This window comes from Neoarthrinium moseri (assembly GCF_022829205.1).
Source record: "Neoarthrinium moseri strain CBS 164.80 chromosome Unknown scaffold34_Wmoseri_CBS_16480, whole genome shotgun sequence".
Taxonomy (NCBI): domain Eukaryota; kingdom Fungi; phylum Ascomycota; class Sordariomycetes; order Amphisphaeriales; family Apiosporaceae; genus Neoarthrinium; species Neoarthrinium moseri.
Window position 1 is genome coordinate 360,215 of NW_026055148.1, and position 14,122 is coordinate 374,336.

General features: G+C 49.1%; 6 protein-coding genes across 6 annotated transcripts; 4 read left to right on the forward strand and 2 right to left on the reverse strand.

The window, feature by feature from the left end:
* Positions 1-1,083: 1,083 nt before the first annotated feature.
* On the forward strand, positions 1,084-1,844 carry JN550_008307 (uncharacterized protein; the record flags this gene model as incomplete). Its single annotated transcript, XM_049320253.1, has 4 exons — positions 1,084-1,104; positions 1,158-1,323; positions 1,376-1,659; positions 1,734-1,844. The coding sequence occupies 4 exons, from the start codon at positions 1,084-1,086 to the stop codon at positions 1,842-1,844; spliced, it is 582 nt and encodes a 193-aa protein (XP_049169820.1).
* Positions 1,845-4,383: 2,539 nt separating this feature from the next.
* On the forward strand, positions 4,384-5,535 carry JN550_008308 (uncharacterized protein; the record flags this gene model as incomplete). The annotated part of the gene is made up of 4 exons (XM_049320255.1): positions 4,384-4,568; positions 4,645-4,886; positions 4,955-5,296; positions 5,396-5,535. 4 exons carry the CDS (start codon positions 4,384-4,386, stop codon positions 5,533-5,535), a joined length of 909 nt encoding a protein of 302 aa, XP_049169821.1.
* A 971-nt stretch (positions 5,536-6,506) lies between these two features.
* JN550_008309 (uncharacterized protein) lies at positions 6,507-8,019 on the forward strand (the record flags this gene model as incomplete). The annotated part of the gene is made up of 4 exons (XM_049320256.1): positions 6,507-7,055; positions 7,105-7,213; positions 7,260-7,534; positions 7,687-8,019. The coding sequence occupies 4 exons, from the start codon at positions 6,507-6,509 to the stop codon at positions 8,017-8,019; spliced, it is 1,266 nt and encodes a 421-aa protein (XP_049169822.1).
* A 322-nt stretch (positions 8,020-8,341) lies between these two features.
* Positions 8,342-9,098, reverse strand: JN550_008310 (uncharacterized protein; the record flags this gene model as incomplete). Its single annotated transcript, XM_049320257.1, has 3 exons — positions 8,342-8,470; positions 8,564-8,762; positions 8,857-9,098. The coding sequence occupies 3 exons, from the start codon at positions 9,096-9,098 to the stop codon at positions 8,342-8,344; spliced, it is 570 nt and encodes a 189-aa protein (XP_049169823.1).
* A 1,019-nt stretch (positions 9,099-10,117) lies between these two features.
* On the forward strand, positions 10,118-11,768 carry JN550_008311 (uncharacterized protein; the record flags this gene model as incomplete). Its single annotated transcript, XM_049320258.1, has 5 exons — positions 10,118-10,168; positions 10,216-10,354; positions 10,407-10,786; positions 10,843-11,536; positions 11,590-11,768. The coding sequence occupies 5 exons, from the start codon at positions 10,118-10,120 to the stop codon at positions 11,766-11,768; spliced, it is 1,443 nt and encodes a 480-aa protein (XP_049169824.1).
* A 788-nt stretch (positions 11,769-12,556) lies between these two features.
* JN550_008312 (uncharacterized protein) lies at positions 12,557-13,348 on the reverse strand (the record flags this gene model as incomplete). The annotated part of the gene is made up of 1 exon (XM_049320259.1): positions 12,557-13,348. The coding sequence occupies one exon, from the start codon at positions 13,346-13,348 to the stop codon at positions 12,557-12,559; it is 792 nt and encodes a 263-aa protein (XP_049169825.1).
* Positions 13,349-14,122: the final 774 nt, after the last annotated feature.

Sequence of the window (14,122 nt, forward strand, 5' to 3'; positions counted from 1 at the left end):
TTGGATATACCGATTTTACGCCACATATGTGCGTGCACGTGGGGATCATTTAGGGATGAAGACTCCGTTGCGTCTTTCTATTTTCTACCGTTTGTCACTGTATGATCTTTTGGGCCGCATGTGATCCTGATTTGTCTGATTTAGTCTACAAGGATGCTTCCGGCACTCAAGCGGCTTTCAGAACAGGCATAAGACATCGGCGGGAGAAAGCAATACGGGTCAGAACTCAAGAGCTTATGTTGAGGTCATCGTGGTGATCTCATTGGCGTGATTTTTTACCGAACGTTTAACGTTGAGTGTGGGCTGGATAATCGTGGAGACAGCGGCCTGTTTTCTGAGTTTTGGTTTTTTGTTTGGATTTAACATTCAGCGCTCCATGAGACACACATGTATCTCCCAGACTTTGCAAAGACTTGGCGTGCAATCTGCTTGTGGATCTTTCATGCTTTCTGCAGAGCCATATCAATTTCATTCGGATTTATTGAACCAATCAGCCTGCCTTGGGCCCCAAATAGGCTAGTCGTTTCGAATTATGAGCGTCCTGCAATAATTCCTGCCGTCTGTGTTCAGTTTCCGGCCCTGCCAGCCTCTAGGATGACAGACCGGTGGCTGTGCAAATAGTACATACATGGTGATATCATGTCTAGGGCGCGACGTCAAATCAGCGAGATTTTTCTGTTTGTGTTGCCGGATTTACTTTTATCGTGATCCAAGCACTTTTAGAGTACGCGGCTCTTCGTCAGACCGATAAGATATAGTTTACGAAATATTGGCCCCTGAACTGTTTTCGTGGTGGAAAACGCGCATAATTGCGCTCTCTCATTATAGTTCAGCGAAGATTGTTACAACCAACGCCACAGCCAGAAGTCACTCTGAATATTTTAACGGAGAAAGCCCATGCATCAAATCAAAATATATATTCCGCTATTATCCGGTTGTGCAATTCAGATTTTCTTACACCCATGATACCTAGCAACAACTAAACTAACCAGGCACCCACTCACCATCTATCAATCTGTTATCGTCATCTGGCCCCTCGTCGCCGGTCTCAACTACTTCAATAGAAAGCATTTCATTTTCACCATGAAACTTTACCACATTGGTGTAAGTCAGGCATCATTCCTTCCCAAACAGCCTAGCTGATGCTCAGAGAACAGATCTTGGACAATAAGCACAAGCCAGCAGTGCAACTGTGTGCAGCTTATGAGGATTCCGATTTCTCACGCTGGGCGCGGAATGACCTGAAATCCGGCATGAAGATGCTAAGCAAGGTTGTCGCTGAACGCACTAAGCCAGGGCAGAGGATAAACGTACAAGAAAGAGGTATGAAATGCGTCTCACATGTCGTCACAAGTCTCGCTAACTCATGCACTAGATTACATGGTCCATTGCTTCGCACGTTCAGAGGGCATCGCTGCCGTAGCCATAACCAAGGATTATCCTAGTCCCGCTGCCCAGGCTTTCCTCTCCGAGGTCCTCGATGACTTCCTTGTCCAAAATGGGGCTGCAACGGACTGTCATGAAAACAGGGAAGGCACAATAGACTTCCCACTCGAGCATTATCTGCAGAGATTTCAAGACCCCGAGGAAGACACTATTGTTACTCTGCAGAAACAGCTTGACGATACGAAGGGCATATTGCACAAGACCATTGAGAGTGTGAGTACTTCATCAGGCGGCTTTTGACTTCATCTTTCCTTTTCCATGAAACACCGCTAACCAGCAATTGTCAGATGCTTGAAAGGGGAACGAAGCTTGATGATCTAGTGGCTAAGAGTTCGGATCTCAGTGCTCAAAGCAAGTTCTTTTACAAAAACGCCAAACGGCAAAACTCTTGCTGTTAAATAGCTGAACTCTACCGAAACAATATCAAGGGTCAATCATATTGAACTAGATGCGTAGAAAGGGCAGACGATGGTTGAGGCATATGACTAAGTTCATGTCTTCGTATGCCGCTTACTGTTACTGAATTTGGGCGAATAACAAAATGCGTCGTCGAAATAGACCGAAAGCGGTGGTATCGTACGTGCAAGTAGTATCCGTGGGCTAAGGAAACTGTTTACGCAAGTACAACTCTCTCTATTTCTGTCACGGCAGTGCATTAGGTTTACAGAAGGTCCGGTGAGACACCGAACAGTGTCCGCTATATAATCCCCATCTTGTCCCTTGATTCAGTCTCTCCATGAATTGAACCATACGTTTGGACTTCTGATTATACCTGACCTCACAATCCCTTTGACACACACCGTGGCCGGTATTCAAATTCTGTAAACCCTCAACCTCAGGACAGCCCGTTGCTTCCATGACGGCCACCAAATCGTTTCTCAAAGCTCCGCGATACAGGCCGCGGGAGACTTCAAGTGGGCCAGTGTAGCCATGAACCTCTTTCGCGCCATTTCCAAAGTACTTTTCTTGCTATTTGTACTTGTAGCGGTGACTGTTATCTCACCGAACTACTTTGAGATCGACATATTTTCTTTAGATAGGGCTTGAGGTCGTTGGAGGACCATCCAGGAGCATTCCACGCGTCATAATCAGACTCCTGAGCGCGAGTGTATAGCAGTCCATTCACCGAAGAGTCTCCTCCAAGTATACCACCTGCCGATGCCCAGGCCTGTCGATTCGCCAGCTGCTCTTATGCGCGGCCCATATAACGTGAAAATGTACTACTACCAGGGACCAAATTGGCTCGGAACAGGGCAGGATGAATGATCTGTAGCTTTTTTAAATTGTTTTGGCCACTCTCGATCACGAAAATAGTTAGGTTGGGGTCTGCCTCAGCTAGCTTCAACGCAACAACGCAACGTGCTGTGCCACCTACAAGGTTAAAAGTCACATTAGCAACTGCTCTCAATGCCGAGTCTGAATATCATCCCTTCTTGTTATTTTTGACCGAATCTTGTCGTCAGCACATACCTCCAGCAATGATGGCATCTACCTTACGAGACTCTTCTGGCAGTGTCTGGTAGAAACCCATCCTGAGTTAAACTTGTTCGGGTACTCTGTCCTACTGAAATGACCGTAATAAAACAATATTGAAAATTGTTAGCCTATCTTCCCAAGAAAGCGATATAAATGATGAATCAAATTCGACGCTTCTAGAGTAGTCAGAAATATGTGTCGTCTTTAACTGGGAACAAGTGTTGAGATGGGACGCTGTTTTAAACCCGTCCCTTTATCGCCCCTACTTCGGCAAAAGACAATTACCAACAGAGATCATTCGCGAAAGGCACGAACCAGGACAGAACCAGTACAGAGGGCGGACATGGTGGGCAACCCGACAATTGGTGCGTTCTCAGCCTTCTAGCACGCCGCTGTCAATACGTCCAATGATGTCTCGTATAGCGGGATACCATGCTGCAGAGGAAGATTAGGGATCAATTTAACAGTGACGGACTGCATGTAGAGCCAACACAACAAAGGCATGAGATGCAGTCCCTTACTACTTCGAGCTGGCCACAATGACAATTCCCCGGCCAAGAGTTAAGGAGCCGTACCTGCGTCATGAATTGCTGCGATGTAGTTATACGCTTAATACCCTAGGTTACCGTCCCAGTCATGTTCTCTGCTGCAAGGAAGTTTCGTGCAGCAGGTCTTCAAATGTTGAGATTGAGTTCCTCCTGCATCAAACATCCGTGTCATTGAATTTACCACTGACAATTTGAAAACAACTTTTCAAAATTGGAATGTCCTGTGCAGGGAGGCTCAAAGATTGGTATAGTTCATCTCGTAAGGTATCCAGTCCTATCCGTAGCACAACACAGTCGACAATTATTCTTCTGCAAGACCCAAGTTTCTTTTGCTAAGTGGATCGTACCGCAAACAGCCAACAATCTCACATAGGCGCATATATTTCTTGCCCTAGGTATTTTCAGAGGAAAATATTATGACATGATTGAATAACAACCGTGAAGCGATCCGCGACACTACCCTTTCATGAGGTACACCTACCGTAATAACGCTAGCCCGGAGCCCCACCTCTGCGGGATTCATTATCCAGAGGCGCCTGAGCCACCATAATTAGAACACCTCAATAGGGCGTATAAAGTCGGATAGTGGGATACCCTCAGGCACCTCTGACGTCGCGTCAATTCTCCCACTTCGTCACCTTCGATCACAATCGTGACTAACGCAGATATAAAATGGCTCAAAAGAATATAGTGCAAGGGAGTAACGGGCTTCTCCATCCAAGTAAGGCTACTATGAGAGCGCAACAGTATGTATCGTTCGCAGAGTCCAATATTATCAACGAGACTCACATGGAATGGCAGGTTCAATCCAAGTGATCAGAAGATGTACCTAAATGAGGTACCGATTCCCGAGCCTCAGCCACATGAACTTTTGGTCAAGATTCTTTGCGCTTCGCTTTGCCACTCAGATACCATGCTGTTCGATCCAAATGAGGCACTGCAAAGCACCAAGGACACGAAGCCAATCACTATGGGCCATGAGGCCAGTGGTTTGGTTGTCACTGTTGGATCTGACGTTACCGGCTTCAAAGAAGGTGACCCAGTTGGGTTCATTTGTGCCGAGAAGTCTTGCTTTGAGTGCTATGCGTGCAAGAATGTGTGAGTCGTCTGATTATCACCCGTTCCCTTTCCTGCATTGTCATACTCTATTAAGAGGTATTGATGAATTATCTAGTCACAACCTGTGGTGCGAGAAAGGCCAACAGCAAATGGCCGGCTTCGCGTGCGATGGATACTTCCAGGAGTATGCAACTGTAGACGCGCGGAATGCAATGATACTCCCTGCCAGTCTCTCGCCCTTAGATGCCGCACCCTTGTTTTGTGCTGGTGTTACAGCTTATCATGCGATTGATGACCTGAAGCTCGAGCCCGGCAAGTGGGTTGCTGTCATAGGTTGCGGTGGCCTTGGTCACCTTGGTTCGTCAACCCCCCCCCCCCCCTTTTTTCGGTGAGTGTGTGCAGAAGAACTGAACCCATTGTGGTAGGAATACAATATGCAAAAGCTATGGGCTACAATGTAATCGGGCTTGATATTGCCCAAGCAGCCCTGGAGGAAGCCGAGGCATCCGGAGCTGAGCACGTCTTCAACTCGATGACCGACACCGACTACGTACATAAAATTCTCGACATCACCAGTGGAGGGGTCCATGCTGCGGTGAACTTTACAGCTTCAGGCAAAGCATACGCTGCGACACCATCGATTATACGTCCCTGCGGGATTTTGATGGCGGTCGGTATTCCCAAAGAACCCATTCTAGTCAACGTCTTCGATATCGCTATGCATCGGTTTCAGATGCGAGGGTCAAATAATGGAACATGCTACAACAGTGAGTCCCTCACCTATCTGAGTATCGTGCATGCGTCTGAGCTTTAACAAAATCAATTCATTGGCCACTCTAGCGGAAGCAAAACTAATTGAATGCAAGTGAAACAAGCCATAGAATTCAGCGCGAAACATGGCATCAAGCCCACAATCGAGATCTACAGACTTGAGCAACTACCGGAGATGGTGGAAAAGATGACTACTCATAAAGCACGAGGTCGAATGGCGGTCCATTTTGATTAGTCTTGCATGTATCTGGATGGGCACGTCTCTCCGATACGGGTGGAATGTGTATTACATTGTGACTCAGAAACCCCATCAATGAATACTGCATGTTTCCTAGGGCATGTGGATGTTTATGTGAAGAAGTTTCTTGTTGCTCTTGCTTCTTGAGTTGTCTACTATAAAAGCCACATGGTTTGCTCCTCCGCTGACCTCCTTCTATCAGTCTACCCTTAAAATATAACTGCCAATTACATGGATTATCAGCAAGACCAAGGTCGGCCCAAGACCTTGTTTCCAACGGAGCGGGCGGATGATGGGGAGGATCTTGTCGGTGCCCTCTTATCCTTGGTCAGCAAGGCTTGAGCGTATATTAATGGCAACGTTCTTGAGACAGACGGTGGGAGGCTCGGAATAGATCCATCAGTCTATTGAACAGCTGCGCGCTTCCACCGGTCTCAATCGAAATAATTTTGGGGAACATCTGCGGAGGAAAGCCTTATTTGAGCTCTGTCTAGTGGATTGGCTTGATGTCTTGGCTCCTTCGTTCGCATCTGTGAATGCCAAGCTCGACCTGCCACATCGGTATCTAGTGTCAGCAAGTATTTCACGCAATTACTGGGATGAATCGCGTGAAGAGGCTGCCAATACCAGGCGGGCCAGAGTCCAAGGCACACTCCAGTGATGAATCGGGAATGCGGAATGCATATTACTACGTCTTGGCCGCATTGTACTCCGCGAAAGTTCAACCATCTCACATCTAGGTGGGGAGTTCGGCCAATCGCTTCGCCAGAAAAAATGACTTGGCATTTGCTAACCTCCCTTGCCCATGATGCACGCTGCGCTGTTCGCTCACGACAGCAGGTGCTATTATCGTCTATGTGATCTCATCTCATTACAACAGCTATATAAGTACATCCAAAACGGTCACTGATTTCTACAAGGTGACAAAGCCGTGCTCCATTACTTCTTGTTCATTGACTGTCCCTGAAATGAGGTCAATCGTCTTTACCTCGCTGTTCGCAGCGTTTGCGACTTGCACACCAACGGAGGTGGAGGCTGATGTCGTTTCGTACGATGGTTATAAGGTCTTTCGGGTGACAACACACGGGCAGACGGCATCTGTGCAGGAAACCCTGTCTGCACTACCGCATGACGAGTGGGCTCACGACATAGATCATGTCGATATTGCCATCTCTCCGGACCAGGTCGAGGCATTTACCGCCCTTGGACTAGACTACCATGTCATGCATGAGAACCTGGGTAACTCTATTGCGTTAGAAGCAGCCTCTACAACTTCCTGGAAGCGACAAGCAGATGATCCATCCTGGTTCAGCAGCTACCACAGTTACCAAGATCATATCGAGTATTTCGAAGACCTGCAAGCAACATTCCCAAACAACTCAGAGCTGATAACATCTGGAACATCATACCAAAACAGGACTATTTACGGGCTTCATCTATATGGCGATGGTGGCCCTGGAAAGCCAGCAGTACTATACCATGGAACTGTCCATGCTCGAGAGTGGATTGCAGCACCAGTACGTTTAGAGCTCAGGACCAAACAGAATTGATAGTTAACAGTATTAGGTTGTCGAGTACATAACTCTACAATTGCTACAAGGCTACGAAACCGGCGACACGAAGACCTTCCTGGACAAGTACGACTTCTATGTCTTCCCCATTGTGAACCCAGACGGTATGAGCACCCAATTTGGTGCGGTTTTTTAGCTAATGTACGCCAGGTTTCGTATACTCTCAGACGACTAATAGACTCTGGCGAAAGAACCGCCAGCCACCGCCTGCAGGCCAGACCTGTATCGGCCGTGACATTAACAGGAATTGGGAATTTGCTTGGAACGCCAATGGGCAGGGTGCTTCTACCAATCCTTGCTCGGAGACGTACAAGGGGGTCAAGCCATCAGATGCCCCGGAGAATGCCAGTCTGGATGGCTTCCTTCGCAAACTCCGTGACAGTGTCGGAATAAAACTGTATATTGATTGGCACAGTTATGGTCAGGTGAGTCATAAATTTTCATTCGGCGCTTCTCGTTGTGGCCATTGGCTTCCTAGTGAAGGGCGGTCATGCTTTGGAGAGGACTAAGAAAGAGAGAAGTTTCGGCATCAATTGAACGATGCTGCTGAAATTTTGACTAACTCTTGATGCTGTAGTACATCCTATCACCGTACGGATACAGTGAAGACGTGCTTGCTCCCGAGCTCAGCAAGTGGACCGCAACCTCCTCTCAAGTGAGTAACGCTATTCGCGATAGCTCCTCAAGGCGCACAACTTTCACCTACGGACCAAGCGGTGCCACTCTCTACATTACCACTGGCTCTGCACCTGACCACGTCTACTCAATTGGTGGTGCCGACTACTCCTATACAATTGAGCTACCGGACACGGGCGATTACGGCTTCGTTTTGCCCCCGGCACAGATTCGACCCACTGCTGAGGAACTGTGGGCAGGACAGAAGGTTCTCCTCGGTCTTTTGGAGCAGTAGTTCTTCTATGGTGATGAGACAGCAATGTAGTCAGTTCTTTAAGTTACTGAGATGTCTCGTAAGGCTATGAACCAGAGGCTCCGACGTCACAGACATTATGGATAGTATCTACAAGTTAATGATACCTGCATGATGCGCGGCCAGAGATGCACAAAGTCAAACGCGGGTTCGAGCTTTATGGGAGCGAAAGTATCCGTAGGCGACTGAGTTACATCAGCTTCTTGGTTGGTTTCATAAGTGCAACCTCAATTTGAAAATATTCCACCTCGCTGTCCAATGCGTAGATATTTACCGGTATTAAGAGACCATCTGACTTCGGTAACTAGTGTGCAAAAGCGAAATATAATGTGATCGTATGATTACAGAGATCCTTGAACTGAAGATGCTGCGGGTATTCATCAATGAACCTCCTTATCACATCAATCTGTTCCAACGTATCTCGCACGACCCACTATTGTATGTTAGCTTCTTTCTATTATCTTGCTTCTTTTGTCGTGGTTATGTAGACTCAATTGGACTTGTAATCACTCGATAATCCCCTTACTGAAGCATCCTCAAAATGCTGCTGTTGCACATCGCAATCCACGTATACACTCCAGAACTGGCCGCCAACTATCCCTTGTCTCATCCGATGTATGTCCGTATGTCCGAGCAGCCTCGTAAAATCGACATTGGCGTTATATATGCGGTTTTTCAGCTCGATGCGCAGCTGCCAGGGCAAATCGTTATGACCGTCAATCAACCTACGCCAAGGAATTAGCATGACTTCAACGCAATGTTCACAATTGTCATGCGGTGTGTTCTTGAGGACTCTTCTTGTGCGCTCGGCGAAGTCACTCGGGTCTATCGGGGGTCTGGCCCGGCCTCAAGAATGCCAAAGGACTCAGGAGCAGAGCAAACCCAGCGGCCAGTAGAGGGTTACGGAACCGCGAAAAGAAGTCAAAGTCGGATGACTGGGGATGCAACACCAACGACGCCTGTGTAGTTCTCGAGTTATCAGCCTCGCTTGAATCCAATGGCTCGCCACCATCACTCCCTCGCTGGGGTGTGATGACAACATCTCGCCGTTCGTCTATCATTACTGTGAACCTTTGTTGTGGGGAGGAATCGCAGAAAGTTTCCAAAAGAAGAACAAGATGTGGCCGCCAGTCTACGGTTCGAGATATCTTCGTTGGGATATAGTGCCCAGGACGCAGTGCTTCCGGGTGTAGACATACATATGCGGGGCAAATTGTCCTACGTGCCTGGGGCGTATGGTCTTGCGCCAGCGAACAAAGTCGTGAGCGCTTATCGCAGCTGCCAGGCGACGAGAGAACCAATGGCATAGCCCAACGATAGTGTGACGCCGTATTCGCATATCCGCAACATAGCACGGCCGTGTGGATGTGGTCTTGCTGAAATACACAACCAATTGGATACCAAGCTCCGCTAAGTTCATTGCAATTGCTTGTATCGACCAATGCAGAGCTTTTTCAGTCCACGAAGGTGAAGTTTGCTGATTAGACTGAGGCCTGTGTGAAATGGATCTGCTGCAGCTACCTTACGGGGTCCTTTCAGGATTCGGAATTGCACTATGGTCGATTGAGTCAAGATCAAGTAATCATACATTGTTGCAATTGGCCGGTGACAGGTATGCAATGTCTAGCATTCCCGGGCAAAAGTCATACCGCGCCAAGGAATCCTGGTGCGTCGTATATAATCACCAGGAACGCTCGGACTATAGCACATTTCCGTCAGCGTTGTTACTAAATCACCCGCTTGCTTAGAAATTGATTTTATGTCGCCAAGATTCCTTGCATGGGTGAAATTCACGTCATTTAGGAAATCGATACCTCATATGACCAATAGAGTTCCCTGGCTCATTGTAATGTCGTAGGGCTTAGCGCCGTGGTTGGCTCGTCGACATAGAGTTTTCAACAGGTATCCAAATGAATTAAGTCATAGTTTTTCCTTCTCGGCCTCCGACAATGACCGACCATGAAGGCCGAATGCCTAGCTCAGCCAAACAGTGAGAGCCATGATACAGCTACTTAAGACCAGAGATAGCCGACGATAGTCACAGACCGAATCTCAGGAGTTCATCTCAACCAAGGACACGATGTACAACTTTCAAATTTTGGCAATAGCTAGCCTCGTTGCTTTTGCAGGCGTGAGTAGTTCGCAGTCAGTAGTTATTTAGCGGCTAACAGTTCACAGTATGTTTATTGCACTCTCAAAGGCCCACTTGCTAGACTCCCTGGACCATGGTATTCCAACTGGACCGATCTGGTGAGGATATACTATGTTTTGTCAGGAAAAGGCCCTTCATATGTTCAATCACTCCATGAGAAATATGGTCAGTCGCCCCGTTCCCGGTTTACCCATACCGGTCACGAACATTTGCATAGGTCCACTAGTCCGCGTTAGTCCTCACAGTGTCGACGTCTCCGACATCACCGCAGCCCGTACCGTCCATAACATCAAGAATGAGTTTCCCAAATCATCCTGGTACTATTCTTTCAACTCGGGAGAGAATCTCTTCACCACTACCGATATCCCATATCATCGACGGCACAGGAGACTTCTGTCAGGACCTCTTTCTGAGACAGGGCTTAAAGCAATGATCCCGGTGATCGACGGGAAGATCCAGTTGACCATCCAAAGAATGAAGCAAGAGATGGAAAGCAGAGGGGCCGTGGATATCTTGAAATGGTGGCTGTTTTTGACTACTGATGTGATCGGTCAGCTGACCTTCGGAGACTCGTTCAACATGCTCGAGACTGGCGAGGTTTGCGTCTACCAATACTTTTAACTTGAGATCACGGCTACTAATGCGCCCAATAGAAAAACCAATACATCCAAGATCTCGAAGATTTGGCGGCATCGTCAGGGCTCAGAATGGCGTTCCCAAAGCTTTCGCTGCTGGCTGGATACTTGCACATCCCGGGCCTCCAGAATGCCGAGGTGAACACCAAACGCCTCGTCGCCTACTCCGAGGAGTCGCTTGAGAGGCACCGAAAACTCGTGGAGCGTGACCCAGAAAACTTCCCGGCCACGCTGTTCTCCAAGCTCTACAAAGCCGGCGAGGAGGGCCTGTCGCCGGCTGAGCTCCGCGACGAAGCCCAGGCCTACATCATCGCGGGCAGCGACACGACGTCTAACACGTTGACATACTTGGTCTGGTCTGTTTGCCGGAGTCCCATAATTAAGACGAAGCTCGTGGACGAGCTCTTGACCGTGCCCCCGAACTTTGCCTACGACGACATCCGCGACCTACCGTATCTCAACATGGTCATCGAAGAGACGCTGCGGCTCTACTCGGCCGCTCCCGCAGGACTCCCACGCATCGTGCCGCCCGGAGGTGCCGACCTCGCCGGCCATCATCTGCCCGCTGGATCGACCGTATCGACGCAGGCCTACAGCTTGCACCGGGACCCGAACGTCTTCCCCCGAGCAGAGGAGTTTATCCCCGAGAGGTGGGAAACGCCGACAAAGGGCATGAAGGATGCCTTTATGCCATTCGGCGGAGGCAGCCGAGGTATGTGGATGTGCCTGAGCAAACTTCTGCGCGCTTGACTAACAGGACCGTAGTGTGTATTGGCCTGCACTTGGCCCGGATGCAGCTACGTCTGGGAACAGCACGGTTCTTCCACACTTTTCCACGGGCTGAGGTGTCTGGGTTGGAGAAGATGAGCGATGAGGAAATGACGCCGAAGCTTTACTTCCTGATACGGCCCCAGCAGAACCGCTGCTTGATCCGAGCCTGGTAGTTCGGGTTTCAGATTGGACTATATAGTCGAAATGAAAAGGGCCACATGGCATGAATATAGATCCTCTCTGCCTTTCATACATGAACTGTCTGTTCATGCGTGAATTGTGTAGAGTGGCCTACTATCAGTGCGACAACCTTACTCGTCGTGACGTTTAAGATGATCATTATCCTGAGTCCTAAATTGAGGATGGAAGCTGGGTGAAAGCGCTGGCTTAGCGGATCTATGACTGAGAGATTGCATGCGTACCATGAATTGAGATTGGCAACATGGACTGAATTGAGCTCATGCTATGTGGTGACTATGTACTTATCCCTTATGCTGGACGACGTATACATGAGCCCTACGATATTTAAGGCATTCTGGTGTGATTCAAAGATCAACGGACGTGAGATTCAGAAGCAACAGAAGTAGACTCGGAGAAGCGACGCAAGTCTTTTGCGGCGTGGATTGATGTACGTACCTCGCGTTCAAAGCGTCACTTAATCCAGTCTTCTAGAATCGACGTCTTGTCAGCCGTACACAACCAAGACAACAAAAGGTGAAGGTGGAGGGGGGTGGATGCATGGTAAAAGTCCTATGAAAGAAGGCCGCCAACTCCATATCTCGTAACATGAATCTGGGTGTGTCTGTCAGGGCTTGTCGCCATCTGATCTGGTATCCATAACTAATGCCATTCCATGATAATTCCACGAACAAATGCAACAGAAATGCCCACGCCGCCATGCTATCTATGTAATCAAACTCTTCTGGAGCGAGCAATCGTCATCGCCTTGGCAAGGCTACCTCTACAACTCCATGTCACCTCCCATCTGAAATGCTCCGTACTGGTTCTCCATCGCTTGCTGTTGTCTGGTCCAGTCGCTGTTGTAAACCGGATCGGTAGCTGGCCGGTAGGTAGGGCCTCCTACTGCTGAGCCGAAATGAGAATAGACATTCTTAGGTCTGTTCATGGCTTCCTCCTGTTGGCGTCTTACAGACTCCTCATACTCCCGGCGTGCCATCTCTTCATACCCTGACATCATGTATGGCTCCATGTAGGAAATGGTACCGGACCACTCGCCCTGGCCGGTTTGGACGGGGGTCAGGGGTGTGCCATCCATGCTCATCTGGTGTTGCTTCTGAGCATCCTCCTCAAGTTTGCGCTCGTACCGAAGCTGGGCAAGCATCTCCTCCTGCTCGACCGATGTGTTGGACCATGCCGAAGCTAGGTTCTCTTGCGGGTTGGAGGGAGGGCATATGCGCCAGAGCTCAATCAGCCGTAGTTTCTGGCCTTCTTCTGCGGTCTTGAAGAGCTCCATCTGAGACGACGACAGGGCTGCAGGGTCTACGCCATGATGGGTAAGGATGAGTTCTGCCGAGGGTTGTTGAGTTTGCGGGGGCTCTGAAGAAGGCCTCTCCCGCTCGACAACAGGCTCGGGCTCGTTTAAGATGTGAGCAGAGTGAGTATAGTGCTGGGAGATGGAGTAAGTAATCGGCTCCGGCTCCGGCTCCGGCTTCGGCTCCTCCCTGGACTGGATGGGTTGCTGTTGAAGAACCAGGTTGCGCGAGAACAGAGCGGCAAGGTCTTCATGTGTCATGTTGGGCTGATCGTTCATAGCCATCTGGGGCGTATAAGGACATGTTAGGGGAGCAATTAGTTGGCGATGTCACATACCTTGAAACAGTAGCACCCCAAGGTATACTTGGTTGACGAGAACTCGGCGAGGTCGCTGCTTTCCTGCTTTCCTCGATGCCTTGAAATCTGCCTTGTGTTTTCTTCGGGTGCAAGCTTCGTCCGAGAGAGAAATGGGGAAGGTCAGAAGTGCGAACGGAGAGGGGGAGCGACTGGTTCGGAGATAGGTCTTCGGTAAAGCCAACAGCTGTATCAATTCTGTTTTATATTGACTATGCTATGTACTGCAAAGGCACTAGAGAGGCAGTAGACCGTGGAGAGAGAGGAGAAGACAAAGAGGAAGAGAGCGATATTTCGCCTTTTGTCCTTGGGACTTGGGCACAAGAAGCGGTGGACGGTGGACGCGGTATCGTGTCGTGTCGTGGGGATCAGACCTGGCCAGAACAACTCCGAGATGAGTCCGCAGGGAGGGGTTGACAAAGCCGGAGAAGGTCCCTGGTGCCTGAAGAGATGGAGATCAAGAACAAAGCGCCAGGCAGAAGATCGGTACCGTGGTCAAGTATAAGGACCGGTCCGTAGCACGTGGGAGAGAGCGGACAAGGTGAAGTCAACGGCAAACAGTCAACAAGTCGGAAAGCCAGATACTGCTGAACAGAAAGGGGGCTTTAGGAGTTTATGACGACAATCTTGGAGATGGAGGGGTAATTTCACCCCTTCGCGGCAGGGGGCCCTGACATGG